This window comes from Curcuma longa, chromosome 11, assembly GCF_044706935.1.
Source record: "Curcuma longa cultivar G26 ecotype Majalengka, Jawa Barat chromosome 11, ITB_CL_G26_1.1, whole genome shotgun sequence".
Classification (NCBI taxonomy): Eukaryota; Viridiplantae; Streptophyta; class Magnoliopsida; order Zingiberales; family Zingiberaceae; genus Curcuma; species Curcuma longa.
Window position 1 is genome coordinate 14,513,482 of NC_133871.1, and position 16,547 is coordinate 14,530,028.

At 37.0% G+C, this 16,547-nt stretch overlaps 1 protein-coding gene across 1 annotated transcript; it reads right to left on the reverse strand.

Annotated features, from left to right (window-relative positions):
- Nucleotides 1–175: 175 nt before the first annotated feature.
- On the reverse strand, nucleotides 176–15,188 carry LOC141839007 (protein CELLULOSE SYNTHASE INTERACTIVE 1-like). The gene is made up of 8 exons (XM_074726652.1): nucleotides 15,078–15,188; nucleotides 14,444–14,564; nucleotides 12,550–12,623; nucleotides 6,369–9,423; nucleotides 2,975–5,522; nucleotides 2,118–2,572; nucleotides 593–709; nucleotides 176–479 (listed from the first exon to the last, which is right to left on the reverse strand). The coding sequence occupies exons 2-8, from the start codon at nucleotides 14,507–14,509 to the stop codon at nucleotides 339–341; spliced, it is 6,456 nt and encodes a 2,151-aa protein (XP_074582753.1). The 5' UTR covers nucleotides 14,510–14,564; nucleotides 15,078–15,188; the 3' UTR covers nucleotides 176–338.
- Between the last annotated feature and the right edge of the window lie 1,359 nt (nucleotides 15,189–16,547).

Genomic DNA, 16,547 nt, shown 5'->3' on the forward strand with positions numbered 1-16,547 from the left:
GTATTCAACAAAAAAAGTGTTTCATACATACAAGGAAAAAATAATAAAAGAAGCCCGTTAGATTACAGACTATAGTTGCCCAAAAACAAAAATCGAAAGATACAAATTCGTAAATTTTCTTAATATGTTTGAATGTAAAAAAGGGAGGAAAAAAACTTCATTACATGCAGTAGGATTGACTAACACTCTTTTCATATTGAAGCAAGAACCACCAGAAAAAATCATATACACATTTCCTAGCAAACGGTGCCACAAGGAGGATTGCTCAAGTGGAGAAAAAAGGAGCAAATGGAGAACAGCCACACTAAACTATATGGATGGTACACAGGTAAAAGAAGTTATTTGTTGGACCACTGCAATTCTATTTCAAGGTTTCGAGCTATTCCACTTTTGCTTGCTGGAAGTAGGAGGTACTCTCCGGCAGCTGATCCTAGTACAACAACTTGGTCGACTAGAATTGTCACCTTTCCAAATGCTTTCTGCAGTCAAGTTAAAGAGGTATGTTAATTCTGGGGGGAAAAAATCAAATGAGCAAGTCCAAAAAATTATTAGTAATGACAAGTAGCTTTAATCTGCTTTGTTGGCTTACGACCTTTCCAAATTTACTCTTGTTCTTGCAAGATATATGAAGCTTTTGGCCCTTGGGTGGGCTTTCAAATGCCCAGGAGAAATTTTCATCCCATTCAGGCGTAGCACCAGTAGATACAATCTGCAGAATGGTAAATAGTATTAGGAGAGAAGTGCAAAGCTGCAATGTTCAGACTCCATGACAGAGATCGATCTTACTATTGATTATTATCAAAATCAGAGAGGTAGATTTACCAAGTGAGGTACTTGATGACTGAGAAAGGAAGTCTTGCTAACAACCCTTTATCAGCCCAAGTTTATATACTTTGTCTTCATTTTCCAACGGAATGTTTAAATCGTTTGCTAATCATCCAACCCTAAGATGTAGCCCAACACTCTAAGATGTAGCAAAAATTGACAGACATATATTTTGTATATCAAATTTGTGATATTCGGCATGTCTGAGTATGAGTAAGTCTATTTTTTTGTCTCATGATACACTTCAAATATGGTAAAACTACAAGGAAACAGATACATAACAAGAAAATTTTTCTTTTTCAACAGAAAGAAAATAAGTTAATGTAGAAAAAATGTTTATTTTATAAACTCAATATTAATCATTTGGAGAAAGCAGACGACAAAAGTTGGTGAATAATTACAAATGAGTAAAGTTACAAAATGTAATTTTGGATGTCATCACCTGGCCTACAAATGGAAATATAAAATGGAGAAAGCAACCTTTTAACAAACACCAATCTACTATTAACATGGAACAAGATAATTAGGATAAGGCCGCTTAGGCCCAAAATATCAGTACTTGTAAATCACACAAGTTTTAGATGCAAAACCACCATCTAATCATTCTCTTATATGAGAATATTGAAGCGTGCTAAGTATCCCTAAATTGCTATCAACCTTACTAGGGCTTACAAAAGATGAAAATGTGAAGGAAAAAAAAGTGTGCCTAGTAAACTCGTAGAGATGCATTCAATACCAGGTAATTCAAGATCAAGAGAGCAGGAAAAGATGGTTGACCTGGACCTCCTATGTGAAAGGAGGAAAAAAAATATTTGAGTTGCAGTTATTCAGTGTCTTAGGATATTTTTTTTTACTGACTGTCAATATGAGGGAAATGTCCTTGAATGAAAGACACTTCATATTTAACCTAGTAATTTAACAAGATTTTTGGATACTTTCTTCAGAGAACAAAGAATTGAATTAATCCATCCTGCTTATGGATTAACATATAACATATTGTCGGTAACAATAATTAACCCCCTTCTAGTAAAAGAAAAAAAAAAGATACATAATACCATGAAATAAAATTTAACCTACAAAATAACTCAATGAACAAAGTTTCAGTGGAATACACATGTAACTTGATTCTGCGAGCCATGACTCAGTGCCACAAACTTCAAAGTTTTTAAAACTGACATTCAAATATCTACTGTGAAAGAAGCAAAATAAAATTTTGCAAGAGATTATGCCAGATATTAGGCTCAAATATCTAATTTGTTAATGCACAAAGCATAGAATAAGAACTGTTTTACCTTGGTTGTTCTAGGTGAATCATTGCCCAGCCTAACTTTGCAGTAGACACTTGGGTTTCCCACTGATTGTTTTAAATTGTTCCCACGTTTTATGATAACAGTTAATGTCCCTGGCAAACTCTGTAACAGAAGCTCAGCCTTCTCCTGAAACCGGGGTGGGCCAGACTGAATCAAGAATTGAAGTAAAGGAATTGCCTCTGAGGCTGCAGCTGACTGAGCTTTGTAAACTTCAATTGGGCACATAGACCATGCCTGCCTGAGAAGAAATAATGAATCCAATGCTGCCTCTTGAGACACCTCAGATCCTGTTTTGAGAGATTTTACTAAAAGCGGAATACTCAGTGTAGCAGGTTCAGTGGCTCTCAAGCGAGGGAAGTTGCTTAGCAGTGCACTCAGTGCTTTTAAATACTCCTCATTCACATTTCCTGAGGCTAATAAATCCTTCTCAATCATAGCTGCACATATATCGAATGTATGTAAGAGATTAACAATAAAATGATCTAAAAAAATGTGAAGAAAAATAGAATGTAACACAGATAATATGCTGTCAAACAAAATTAGCAAATAATTATTGTGGAAATAAGTGACATGCGTCTTGAGTTTCAACTCAATCCTATTGGAAGTTGGTGAAAATATCAAAACTAAGCCAGTCAATTGTACTCTTTTTATTCACCCTTATAAATCATATAAAAGAGGTAACAAAGTTTAGCTGCACATCCCATAATTCAGACATTTATGACATATGACTATTTATTAAATCGCTAAATGGGGGACACGGATCATAATATTGTGCAGAAAAGAGTTAAGAGATTGAACATGTTGACATTTTTTAAGAGACTAAGTCCACAAGATTTTACCAGTAATTGCTGTTACTGTATCACTTGAAGCATATTCTTGAATAGTTTGAGTAGAAAAAAGAAGCTTAACAAACATTGCTGCTTGAACTGATGTATCTGGATTGCTTGAGTTGATAAGCTCTAAAACAACTTGGACACCACCAGCTTCTGCAACTGCTCTTTTATTTGATCGGCTATAACTTACCAGGTTTTGCAGTGCACAAAGGGCTACAACTTTCATTTCTTCAGTTGGTTGATCTTCAAGGAGATTTATCAGAGCCCGACATGCTAAAACAGCATCTGTAGTTCGAGCAAGACCTTCATTCTGGAAAAGGTCACCCAAAGCAAGAGCTGCAAGCATCTTCCCCTGCCGGGACTGTGTTTGTGGATCTAGAAGATACATTGATAGTGGTGCAATTGCAGCCTTAGCTGCCTTTGTCTGTCTGATCTTTACATTGTTTAATAATGCTTCCAGTAATCTTGCTGCAGCTTCCTCACACTGATGACTCCCGACCAGCTCCACTAAAGCCTCAATGGCACCACTTTCAGCCATCGCTTCAGCACTAGTTGAATCATCACTTTCCAAGACAAGGAGGGCATTAAGAGCACCAATGACAGTGCTTTCTATTCCAGAATGAAGCAGTTGCGCTAGAACAGCCACAGGCACCTCCAGAAAATATTCAGAGCTATACTGCAAGATGCTGGATAGGATAGAAGCGGCAGATTCCCATATTGATTGAGGCAAGGGAGTCTCAGATTGAAGTATGACCTTGGATAACTCCTGGACACCACCTTCTTTTGCAATTGTATTTGGCCAGATCATAACAATCATAACAAGAGCATTTATTGCTTTCTGCAGTACAATGCATGAACCTGATCCAAGAATTTGAATGAGAGGAATTATTGCTTGCTCGGTCACTGGATCCTTCTGCAGGTCTTCCTCTAAAAGTAGAATTGACAAGAGTTCGGCTGCTGATTGTTGCACTGCTTGAGTAGGTGAAGCCAGTAGAGAGATAACTGGTTCGACAGCTTGTTTTGGTGTCAGATTATAATTATTAGTTTGACACCTGTCTTGCTCCAAAATATTAACAAGAACCTTCATCGCACTATGCTGTCCATCTGCACTATGCTCGGATTTTGAAAGTAAAAGAAAAAGTGGCTTTACAAGTTTGGCAGCTGATGGATCCTTGGCTACACTAGCATTGTTAGTCAGTATCCGAAGAAGTTCTGCAAATGCAACACACACAAAATCTGGAGCTTCACAGAGGATGCTAAGTATATTTTCTACTACTCCACATTTAACCATTTCTAACTTATAATCTGGCCTGTTTTTGCCTAATTTTATCAATGCTCTAGCAACAACCTCATGAAGGCTATATTTTCTACCAGACAAAAGCTTTACCAGTAGGACAAGAGCTCCATGTGAAGCAACTACATCTGTCAGCTGCTCATCATCCAAAAGCTTATCCAATGCCCGAACTGCAGAGTGCTGGGAAGGACTGAACTCACCAACCAATAGTGTCATCAAAGGCTCCACACAGTGTGCAGCAGTTGCAGTAGACCGAATTCTTGAATTTCTAAAGAGGACAGCACATAATTCTGCAGCATCCCCCTTCAGTTCGAGAGAATTGTTCGATGAAAGAATGCGGAAGAGAACATCCACTGCATTAAGCTCAACATCCACAGCAGTAGAAACTCTTGATGGATTGTCATTGAGCAACCTAACAAGAGCAGCAATAGCTGCATGTTGTTCCCTTGTAGTACCAGTACTTAGAATCTCCACCAGGGGTTGAATAGCTTGCCTAGCTGATTCTCCATGCCTAATGCGGTCTGATGAAAACAAACTCTCAAGTGCTTTAGCTGCACTGTACCTGGAATTTCTTCTTCCTAGACGCAGAACTGCAACAAGTTGATTAACAGCACTATGTGCTGATTCATGATGCCTTATTTCAGCAGTACTAAACAGAATGCCCAATAAATCTGTGGCAGCTTCTTCTGTAGTATCTTGCACACCTAGCGAGAGGTACTTATTTAGTGCTTCTAAAGCCCCAGATTCCACCATTATCGCTTTGTTAGATGGGCAATCTATTGCCAACTGTGTTAGAAGGCTCAAAGCCAGAAATGGTGCACCTGGTCGATCTGGAATTGGCTTGAGTAGATCAACAAGAAGGGGTATGGCTTTCCGTGAAGTTGAGCTGATCTTTATGTCATCAACTCTGAATAACCTCTCCAATGCAACTTGTTGTGGATTTGGAACCAATGCGAACTCTTCTGCCAATTCTAGAAGATCAGCCACATCTGTGTCTGAAAAACCAAGCAAAGATATAAGACCACTAGCTGCTCCAGAATTAGCAACAGAAAGCAAAGTTCCTCTGCTGCCACTACAGACAAGACTTGCCAAAGATTGTGCAGCAAAATATCTGTTTGCAGACTGCTCAGATCTCAATAAACTTGAAAGCACTGGAATAGAGCGTGCTATTGCATTTGATCGAACAATGTCCCTGTCTTGAAATAGCAATGATACAAGCAAAGCAGAAACCCATATACTGTTATCTTCTCTGGAATCATTCTGCAAGTTTCATGTTCAAAGAGACGAAAGTTCTGAGCTACCATAGTATCAAAGATACAGGGTATACCATTTTAAAATTTTATATTCAGCAGAAAAGTATATAGCTAGCAGGAATAGGTTAATGATTAAACTTCCAATTTTCGAGTTCAGATGTTGTATATTTAGAAGTGCTCAAGTGCTTCATGATAGATTAAGTTGGGCTAGCAATTTGGGAGGCAAAGGCCATTCACTCATGAGAGTGTTTAACTTTAATCTGCAGGAGAACATTGAAAACCGACTTAATTGGATGGAAAGAAGCAATTTGGAGTGGTTCATTGAAAATTGGGTGCCCCAATAATACAGATGAAGATTGAAGAATAGGAAAGTAGAAGAGAGGTAGTGGAGGAGCAGAAGTCCCTAGTAAAAAAATACAGACAATTGCCAGTTTTTTTTTCTTTTTGGTTTTGACTTTTGACTTAATTCACTAAAAGTGAAAAATACTTCAGAAAAAATGGATTAACAAAATTATACAATTATATAAAAAAATAGAAAAATAATACTCGAGTTTAATATATTAACTATACTAAAAAGATCATACAACTTAGAAAAGGCAAAAAATGAAAGATATACCAACTATCTTATCATAAATACTTAAAATATTTGAGAGAATAAAATGTAGATATTTGAAATGCTTTAATAGAATAAAGAATATCAAAATTTCCTTCACAATCTTCTTTAGTGTCTTAATAGTATCCATTGCTCTATGCTAAATGTCATATTGCCTTTCAATATTTGTGTTAAAATATCCACATACAAAAAAAAACTCATAAAATATGAATAAATTGATGGTGCAGAATTTCAATTTACCTGTATGGGCAGGTACCCGTGCTGAGATATCTTGTCTGTGAGAATTTCAACTGCCCCAGCCTCCATTAGGGTTATTTTAGTACTTTTAGTGTGAACAGCAAGTTTAGCAAGCAGCCATGGAGCCATCATGTTACCAGAGATCAAGGCTGTGTTGCATTCAATTTCTCCAGATATAGGTTTCCCTGTAGCATTCCTACTAATTCTTATACCTGTCGTCCATTCATCATCTAGTTTTTCAGCTGAAGAACCTTTATACTGCAACATCCCAACAAGAGAGTGAATAAGTCGGTTGCATAAGCTTGATTCATGCAAATCTTCAATCAGCCTCTGGCTTTGCTCTTTTGCAGTGCAAATTAGAAGAGCACTTGCCCCAACTTTGACCTTGATATTATTTGACTCAATTACCCTTTTTGCAATTGATGACACACATCCAGAAGCTTCAGAGAGTAGAACACCAAATACAGTTTGCTGATCATAACACAGTTTTGACACTACTTCTATAGCTTTATCTTGCAATAAGGGGGTTCCTCCAGCTATACAAGATACCAAAGGGACTATCTTAGAGGGATTTTCAGCAAGAATTAACCATGGTGGATTTGTGAGTTCTACTGAACCTTTTGACCTTGATAACATCACTAGTGCATCAAGAACTTCATAGGTAGCTGAATCTTCAACACTAGCAAACTCAAGAATTGCAGTGAGTTTGAGAATTGTCCCAGCACGGTTCACAATGTCAGCCAACATTTGATCCATGGTGCGATGACGAAGAAACCGTGCGATTATTGCTGCAGCATAAGTTTTGCCATCTATAGTGCCATCTTCCATGACACGTGTAGCAGGGAAAATAATATCCTCTGGAAATGCTTGTGCAGCAATTTCATGATCAAGAAAAAGATTAGCCAAAGCATGAATCGCCTGCTCAGCTACTGTAAGAGCTGGGGAATTGGCAAGCAGAATTAGCTGGGCGAGTACATCTCTAGCAACTTCAGCAACCTCCTTGTTCTGTAAAATGGAAAGAAAAATAGCAGCAAGGCAGCGTGAAACCTCAGCTAAAAGTTTTTCTGAGTCTACATTAAGGAGCTTTATTATAGTCAAAAGGGTCTTCATAGCAACAGGGGTTTCCCGTAAGTCTTTGCGGCTGTCAAAGAGTTCTGCAAGGGCTGATGCTGAGCTTGATTGAGTTTCATCCCTTGATGAGATCAAGATTTTTATCATTGTCTCAATGGCATCATTTGCAGCACTTCCTTCGCGTAGAATGTCAGGGAGTGGAGCCACTGAGAGCAAACTTCTAAGCGCATTCAATACATGAACTTTAGACTCAGGTTGATCACTGATTAGTAAAGCTGATAGCTGACTGATAGTTCCAGTATCAGACTTTTGTATTAGATAATTTATCGTTCTTGATGCAATTTCCTTCCCATTATCACTTCCATTCTTTAGCAGCCAAAGTAAAGCAGGTACAGCTTCAGCACTTTCCACACATGCTCTTATATCTTCACTGTGATTACAAAGGTTGCCAAGGATTGTTGCAGAATCTTCCTTTGCTTTTGAAGATCCTGTTTCTAAGATTTGAACAAGAGGTGGTATCCCTCCAGCAGCAGTCACAGCCCATTTGCTTTCATCATTCTCATTGGACAGAAGGCAAAGCAAAGCAACTGCACATTCCTGCTGTTGCTCTGAAGAGAGGCCAAGAAGAGAGATTAACAACTGAACACCATCGCGACCACGCAGTGCATGCCATAGACTGCAATCTTTGCTGCATAATACCACAAGAGACTTAACAAGCTCCTCTTGTGCCTCATTCGCCGTCATGGTTATCAAACAAGCAAGCAGGCGCTTTGCATCAGGATTCTTAAGTGCTCTTGAGAGAATGGTGTTCCCATACAAGCTAGCTAAGGCTTCAATAGTACGCTCCTGTACAAGAAATGATAAGTTTGGTTTAAACTGCTTGACCAATATTTTCTCAATAACTGAAGGGTCTGAAGCCCTGATAGAATCAGCCTTCAAATCATATATCATTAAGGCTGAAGCTAAAGCGCCCAATGTGTCAGCTATCTGTGAAGGTGAACTGCATGATTCAAGGCTCTCACCAAGGCTGGAAATCACATATGACAACCCGCCAGATATATTAGCCAATGCACACATTGCATTTTCCTGTAATGCTTGAGCAGATTCCCCTTGCATGAATTCTTTTGATGGGGCTATAGTTGCATTTATCAAAGAAGGTATTCCACTTAAATTGACAATCTCACGTCTTGCTTCCTTACACTGTGCAGAAAGTGCTTTAAGAGTGCCTGCAGCCTCAGCTCTAACAGAGGCTTCATTACCAGGTCCAATCAACTTCAAGAGTTGCTTGGTGGTTGCTGCAGCTGTTACTCGAGAACAAACTGATGCATCTTCCATCATTACACATCCAAGAAGATAGCAAACATTTGCCAAGGTACTTGTTTGGCCACAAGCAATCAGATTTATTAGTATATCAATTCCACCAAATTCTATAGTTGCTGACCAGAATCCCTCAGTGTTTTTGGATAAGTTTTTTAAAGCAGCAATAAGCAAACTACCAACTGTGCTTCCAGTTTTGGGATAATTTCTCAGTTGGTCCCACAGGACAGGCACAACGCCTTCAGTTGAAAAAATCTTGGAGCCCACATGATCCTTCACTCCACCTTGTGAAACAGCATAAACAGATTTTGCAGCAGCTGTTTGGCCCTCAGCTGAGCTGGATTTAAGCAAGGCAAGTAAAGGAGGAATGCAGCCACCAAGTAGTACTTTCACTCTTAATTCTTCCTCCTTGCAAAGTGATCCTAAAACAGTTGCAGCCAGAATCTTCACTCCTGATGACCCTGATCTGAGAAGAGCAACAAGAATGGGAACTGCCTGGGAATGAGAACCAACAGCCCCAAAAGCACTATCACGAGTTATGATCAGATCTAGTAGCTCTTTCAAAGCGTTCTCTTTCTCTTGATCAGTAGAGTAAATCTGACGCAACTTCTCTATGCATTGGGCAACACTTGAAATAGTTCCATCAGTGTCATCCATGCTACCACGATCCCTGGAAACAGCCACAGCAGCAGCAAAAAAAGAATTAAACTATAAGTCCTAGCTATCTAAAGTCAGCTACACCATACATGAATCTTGTCCTACCAATGAACTTTATGTAAATCTATATTGTAAGACACAACCATCATACTAGGTTTGAAAAGTTCCTCTCAATTTTAAAAACTTGTTCTTTTTCATTTTAAGGATTTCTATCTCCTTATCAAATTATAAATCCAATATATAAAACTTTGCAAGAACTTTTTGTACCACCCCAATTTAGTCTAACATGATGAATTGTGGTCTAATAGAGAAGATGTATAAGCTTAGATGAGTTAACTACCATTAACTTGGGCTTAAATATGGGTGCTTGTAACTGACAACTTAATAGATCAGTTCTCTCATCTAAGCAAACTATGCAATTGGTATCGAAGCAATCCTAATCCAAGGCATGGTGAGGCAATGAGAGGGTAGTCTGCATGATGGTAGCAGTCTAACAACTTAATAGGTTAGTTCTCTCATCTAAATAGGTTCTAACACTTCTTATCCACCCAATTACTCCTTTTGTGTTTTTCATTGCTGATTTGAAATTGCATTTTGCAAATTAGTTTTGGTTAATTTAGTTTCAAATCTCTAGCGTATAAAGTTTCTCTTCGTAAGTTTCAAATTTATTGTAATTAGACTCTCAAAAATTAGCACAATATCAATACAAATAGCATACATCAATTGTTAGGATCGTGACATAAAGTGAACAAATGGCTAGAGGAGAGTGAATAGTACTTAAACTTTCAAATAGCAATCGATACTTTTGTTAATGCATTAACAAGGTCAATCCCACAAGATTATATGCAGAAAAAATTAAAGAATAAACAAGTCAATATTAACAAACCATATAATGTGGTTCGGAACCCTTATTCCTACTCTACGACCTATGACTTTTCAATGAGTTATTCCCGAAAGCCCTTATTCCTACTCTCCTTCATGGATGCCTTCCATAGGTGGAAAAAACCTCTATTAACAATCTTCTTACAATATTACAAAGGAAAAGCTCAGAAGATTTAGGTCATAAGTACAAGAGAGAAAGCTCCAGAGATTAGGCAATATATATTTTTGCTAACCTTTGAATGCTCCTTTTGGTCCTTTTATAGCTTTCAAACATTTTGAAGCTTCACTTTTTATTGTTTTATTGTTGATCAGTCGACTATTTTTCCAATCTCAGTCAACATGCTTCCACTATTAGTTGACTGCTTCACTCCATATGCCATCTGACCATTGCAACTTCATTGTATCATATGAACAATTATCTTCCAACTTTTACATTGAGTCATCAATCGATTAGATTCCAACATTAGTCAACTAAACAAGTTCATTTGGCTTGGAACAGATGCATGATGTTAGCAAGCCAACAACAAGCCTAAGTCGACTAGGCAGTCGACTCACCTAACCAGTCGACTGCCTAGTCAACTCACCTCACCAGTCAACTAGAACCTTGACTATAATAGTGATCAAGTGTTCGCTTAAGTCAAGATTTAACCTAACTCCAAAGAATAGGTCACTCAACTCTCATAATTCACTCGAGCTCTACCCCAAAGTATAAGTTGTCTCCTATCTCCCATTAGGCCTTTAAGTCTCTCCACATGTATCCTTCACTCCATACCTACGTAATTTGCCTTCTTCCAGCTATCATCAATGTTGCGCCTCAATGCTCCTTATCTTGCAGTCTCCCAGATGTCTCATTTCGTCCCTTTGATCTCTAGTGGATCTCGAGTCACCGAGTCAACCAACTTGGTTGCGCCAAGTCAAGCTCCATGAATTACTTCAACATCATCTTAATACTTCTTGTCTTGTGGTCCCTCAGCTATGTCATGCATCCTTCTCTTAACTCCATTGGACCTTCAAGCCATAGGACGTGTCTCCTTGGCTCCAAGTCTTCATCCAACCTCAACCTCATTGAGTAACAAACTCCGCAAGTTTTGTGTGTCTTGCCAAGTTCCAACACAACTTATCGTGTATATGAAATAAAAATGCAAGGCCTAACCATCAACACCCATGATTGAGCTTGATCACTTAGGGATGGTTGCATCAACATCAATTATTCCCTCTCTTATGTTTTTCCATTTATGAATTTGAAAGTGCATTTTGTTAATTAGTTTTGGTTATATTAGTTTCAAATCTCCAATTTTTCTTCATAATTAAAATTTCAAATTTATTCCAATTAGGCTCTCATCAATTAGCACAATATCGATACAAAATCATAGGTTAAGATTTATTTTGAATACCACTAGTAAGTTCATCTAGTTTTGATTATCTTAGTTTCAAATCTTTAGTTTCAAGTTTCCCTTCACAATTCAAATTCCAGACTCTCATTAATTAGCACAATATCATTTGAAAACATAATACATCAAGACAATTTGGTTCAAATTGATTTATATGAAATTTTACACAAGAAAAGACAACCAATTCCATTTTGGATATCATATTATCAAATTATAAGAGATAATTTAACATTTAGGAGAGTTAAATTTTGGATTTTACTGATGCCTACCTAAATGGATAGCCTATTGACATATTATGCAGCACATGAAATGAAAGAAGTTAGATGACAATAAAAGTGGCAATACTCCTGGAAAGCTAGTTGTTAATTGTGTGCTTAATATTGGAAAACTCAATGCTGTTTTTTTTTCTAGGACATTCTTAGACAACATGACCTAGCACCTAAAACATATAACAACCTGACTTGTGGTGCGAATTTTTTTAGTCATTAACAGGTATCACTGATAATATGTCCTTGCATAGAACTCACTGGCGGAATAAGTCTTATGTAGCAGCAGCTGGAACATATAACTAATTGTTGTTTGACCATGCACAAGTCTCCATTATTATAACTTTTATATTCCATGTACTACTAAAACATTAGTAAATAATAAGGAGAATGGGCTATGATGCTGATGAATGAACATGGGAAACAGCTATGTCTCTGATTTGCACATGACATACAAACTTGGAAAGGCCTAGGGTGTCAATGTTTCTATCAAATAGATAAACTTAGTCACAAATATAAGACATTCAAAATTCATGTATTTGATACACCTAACTAAAGCAAGATGATGATAGTTTTAAAATAAAAAATATACAGACTCACCTCAGGCCCATTTTTGTGACTGATAGAGGAGTTGGCGGTTCCAGTTCTTGGACTTTAGCATCCAACTTCCTCTCCTATAATTACATAAGTAATTGAGCATAAAATGAAAAACTTATCAATTTGGAAGCTTTTATGCCACCTAAGTCATCAATGATTAATTGTCAAGACAAAGAAACTAACAGTACACATATGATGAGAATGTAGTAATACTTGGTAGATTTCTATTGCATTGGTTAAGTACTAAAAGCTTTTCCAAATTCAAAATCACTTACTTTATGCATTCAGGGTATTCAAAACCTAAATGTCTGCTACAACTTAGTGAAATCAAAGAGATTTTGACAGCCCGAAAGTGCCTGATCATGCTATTGCACACCACAATTAGAGAAGGTGTAGTGTAACATAATGTTGAGACTTGAGACTATGGTTAATTAGAAGAGGTATAGACAGATAAGATTAACCTGTTTAATTCAGACTCAACATTTATCAAGTAATAATGTGAATTATAGTTAGTATGTTTCATGCGTAATGAAAAACAATCATACCAAGGATTTACAGTATCATACTGATAATGCATCTCTTCTTTTATCAGTGTAATTTTCATTGTTCATTGTTGATAGCAAATACCTTAGGACATCTGTCCCAAAATGAACTACAAGGAGAATATAATCAGCTGAGATTCGACCTCCAACAAATGATAAAAAGATGATTCAAAATTTAAAGAAGGTTGTGCGTTGGGCAATGATAAGTGAAGAGGAACTGAGCAACTTCAAAGACAATTAATAGATTCTATAATCAAACAAGTCTCCCCAATTAGGTTCAAGGTGTGAAGGATAAGGCGACACAATTAATTAATGTAGTAAAGGTGATTTAGTAACGAATCTTATCGGTGATATAATCTTGCATGAGTTCAATGGAGGAATGATTTCATCATAGCCCCAATAGTTAGAACTATCGACAATGATGATGAGTTCCAAATAGCTAGAACTCACATAGTTTGACAATGATGATGATAGAAGATTCAGTGGATGTTCAAAAAAACTTGGTATAGATCATTGACAATAAGTAAAAAAACTATGATCTTATAAGGCAAATTATGATATGAATATGTGTCCTATGCAAATGCCCCAATGTTGAGATGGCCCCTCACAAAACAGTCTTCCTTTTAGGTTTTTTTACTTTTGTCCTTTGCTTCCATTAATATAGGCATATGCTACTTCTACCTAATCTACAGGAATATACTCAGATGATTTAGTGGATTTGATGCTACATGGCTAATGTTGCATGGAATTCATAATATTCAGGTGCTTTTCTATAAAGAAATTTCAAATTTTAGAGATGCTAACAACACTTTAAAATCCAAATGTTCAGCGAATATAGAATGATTCATGACATTACTAAATAAGGGGAGCTAAGGCAACAAATTGAATCTAAATACGAAACATAAGAGAAAATTTGATAGATTTCATGTTCAACAATGAATCAGTATAGTTAAAGTACCAATCTCCAGTACTTGTGAGAAAATTCAACCAAAAAAAGTTAGCACTGTAACTTTTGTTGGGCAATTAAAAATTTGATTTTGACAAGAGCCACATTTTGACATGGTATTTGGTACTTCAATAGGTACCAACCTAGCTTTACTATCACCTATTAGATTAGCAAATCTGTCATTTTTTATTGAAAACAATTTTTTCTAGGTTAACCTCCAATTCAGTATAAAGTTAATATTTTCTTTTGTATTGAACCATGATCATATGGCTAAATTGCTATTACTTATCACAAGTATGATAGTTTTGTAGATTGATTTTAATCTTAGAGGTTACAGATTCAGAGGATATCTCCTTTTTATTAATGCTCAATTTACATGAGAAGGAAGAAACAATGAAATAAGAATTACCAAATCTGAAGCTCCGTAGCTTCCACCATTGCTGCTGGTATACTGCCAAGTGACTGTTGTCGCCATTTTTACTGAGATGAAGAGACTTCACTGGGTAGAACCAACTGTCGCTTTACACAACCTGCGTCCCGATTTATTCAGGAGAAAAAGGAACAATCAAGATCTGCACTTGGTGAAAGAGAAGTGACTAAAGATCGAACCAGGGGAAAACCTACACCGGTCGGTGACATTCAGTAGTTGATCTAACCAAACGAAGACTAAGGAATTGAAAATATGTTAGTTAAAAATCGAAGTTCAATAAGCACCTAGCTATTTTTCCCAGATCTGATGATTTCTCGTGGTTTCAGAAATTTTGAAGGAAATCAAACCTGATCCAAGCTAGAAATCACTAGATACATCCGACCCAAATCACATCCATTGATTCCTACCACCTCCCAGATAAACGATAAACAAAAAAGTCCACTGCCAAAACAAAATGCCGCAAGATTGCAATTTTCAGTGATCAGCAGGGAGAAACAATCGCAAGCTTGCCAGATTCCTCAAGCGACACCAGATTGTCGCCACCAACTTCAACTCCAACTTCGAAAACGCAGAAAAGGGGCGAAAGAGAGGAAAAATCAAGGAAAGGACTGACCTTTAAACAGACAAGGCGACAGAAAGGGCGCCAAATGCCGCTAGATTTCCGGAGACGGAATCGGAGTCTGGCTTGTTCTCCTCCCCTTCGATCGAGCGGGGAGGTAAAAGAGGCTCCGTGATCAGGATGATCCAATTATTTTCCACCAACCGAATCGAATATATAGCTCATTATTTACGGCGACCTCGCATCACTCTCCAAATCTCTCACAGTGTTCCCTCTCCTTCCCCCTCAACTTCCACCGACAGCTAGTAAACAGCGAAGCGAGTGCTCGTTTCTCCGGCACGTAGCGGGTCGGCGTCCGCCGACACCGACGTTAGCACTTATTAAACCGTCTTTTTTTAAAAAATTTATTTAGTTGTAATTAAGATATTAATTTTAAAAAAAAACGTAGAAACTTATTGTTTTGTCTGTAAATACTGAATAATTTAATGTAAAGTAAACCGAAAAGTAACCATAAAAGATGGTTATTTTGTAATGAAACTAAAAATATTTGATAGTCACAGCATTGCAAATAGTACGACTCTCAGACCTCTTCCTAGTTAAAATAGATTTCTTTCTTTTATTTCCATTAAATTTTTATAATAAAAGAAAATCCTCAAATGATTTGTGAAGCAGTAAGAGAAGTAAAAGTTAAAGGGAAAATAAAAAAGGAGGGGGAAAATAAGTAGAGCAAGCAATGGAACATGATGATTGATTTGGATGGACGCAAACAAGAAAAATCATGCCTGCGCATCATGTCTGGTTGATGGCACCTTTCCAAACGAATCGTCCTCAATTATTGTTTTATTAGGGTTTATTTAATGAAAGTTGAAAAAAAAAATTACACTTTTATTACATCTAATTGGAAATTCAAAAACCTTGAACAAATCCAATAGATATTATATTGCGATGTAGTGAAGGAGAATGATATTAAACAGTTCTTACCTTCTTAATTAGCTGATAATGACACTTCTCATCCCTCACCCAACTACTCGATGGCCTGATGCTTTCTCCCACCCTCCGGTCTCCCTGTAGTTGAGACGCAGCTATACAAGAAGCTAATTGCAGCCACATCTGCAACTATCACGCATGATATTATTATTATTATTATTATTATTATTTTAAAAAATCACGCAATTAATAAATATATTTCCGCTGGATTGCTTGATGTTTGGTGGATGCGTCCATGATTTTTAACCACACTGGAACTGATGGAGACAAAGCAACAAAGCATGCCTTTATTAGCTGTATGATTGGGACACCGCAGCAAGTTTATTAGAACAATAGTGAAAAAACCTTACAAAAATGGGCATGCTTTTAATTAAAAAAAATATTCTAATTCCCATGATAATATATGTCAGATTAGATATAAAACAGATTCATATAAACAAAAATAAAATATTATATCTATATAGAGAGAGAAAATATTATAGGGTTTAGGGTTTTAGTATTCTATATATCTAAATAGGTCAACTTGGAATCGAACCG

Excerpts from the sequence above, each read along its gene's own strand:
- LOC141839007 (XM_074726652.1), bottom strand. The coding sequence starts at position 14,509 with ATGGCGACAACAGTCACTTGGCAGTATACCAGCAGCAATGGTGGAAGC. Across the intron at positions 9,424-12,549 it reads GTCACAAAAATGGGCCTGAG|GGATCGTGGTAGCATGGATG; the intron begins GTGAGTCTGTAT and ends GGCTGTTTCCAG. Across the intron at positions 710-2,117 it reads ATTCACCTAGAACAACCAAG|ATTGTATCTACTGGTGCTAC; the intron begins GTAAAACAGTTC and ends ACCATTCTGCAG.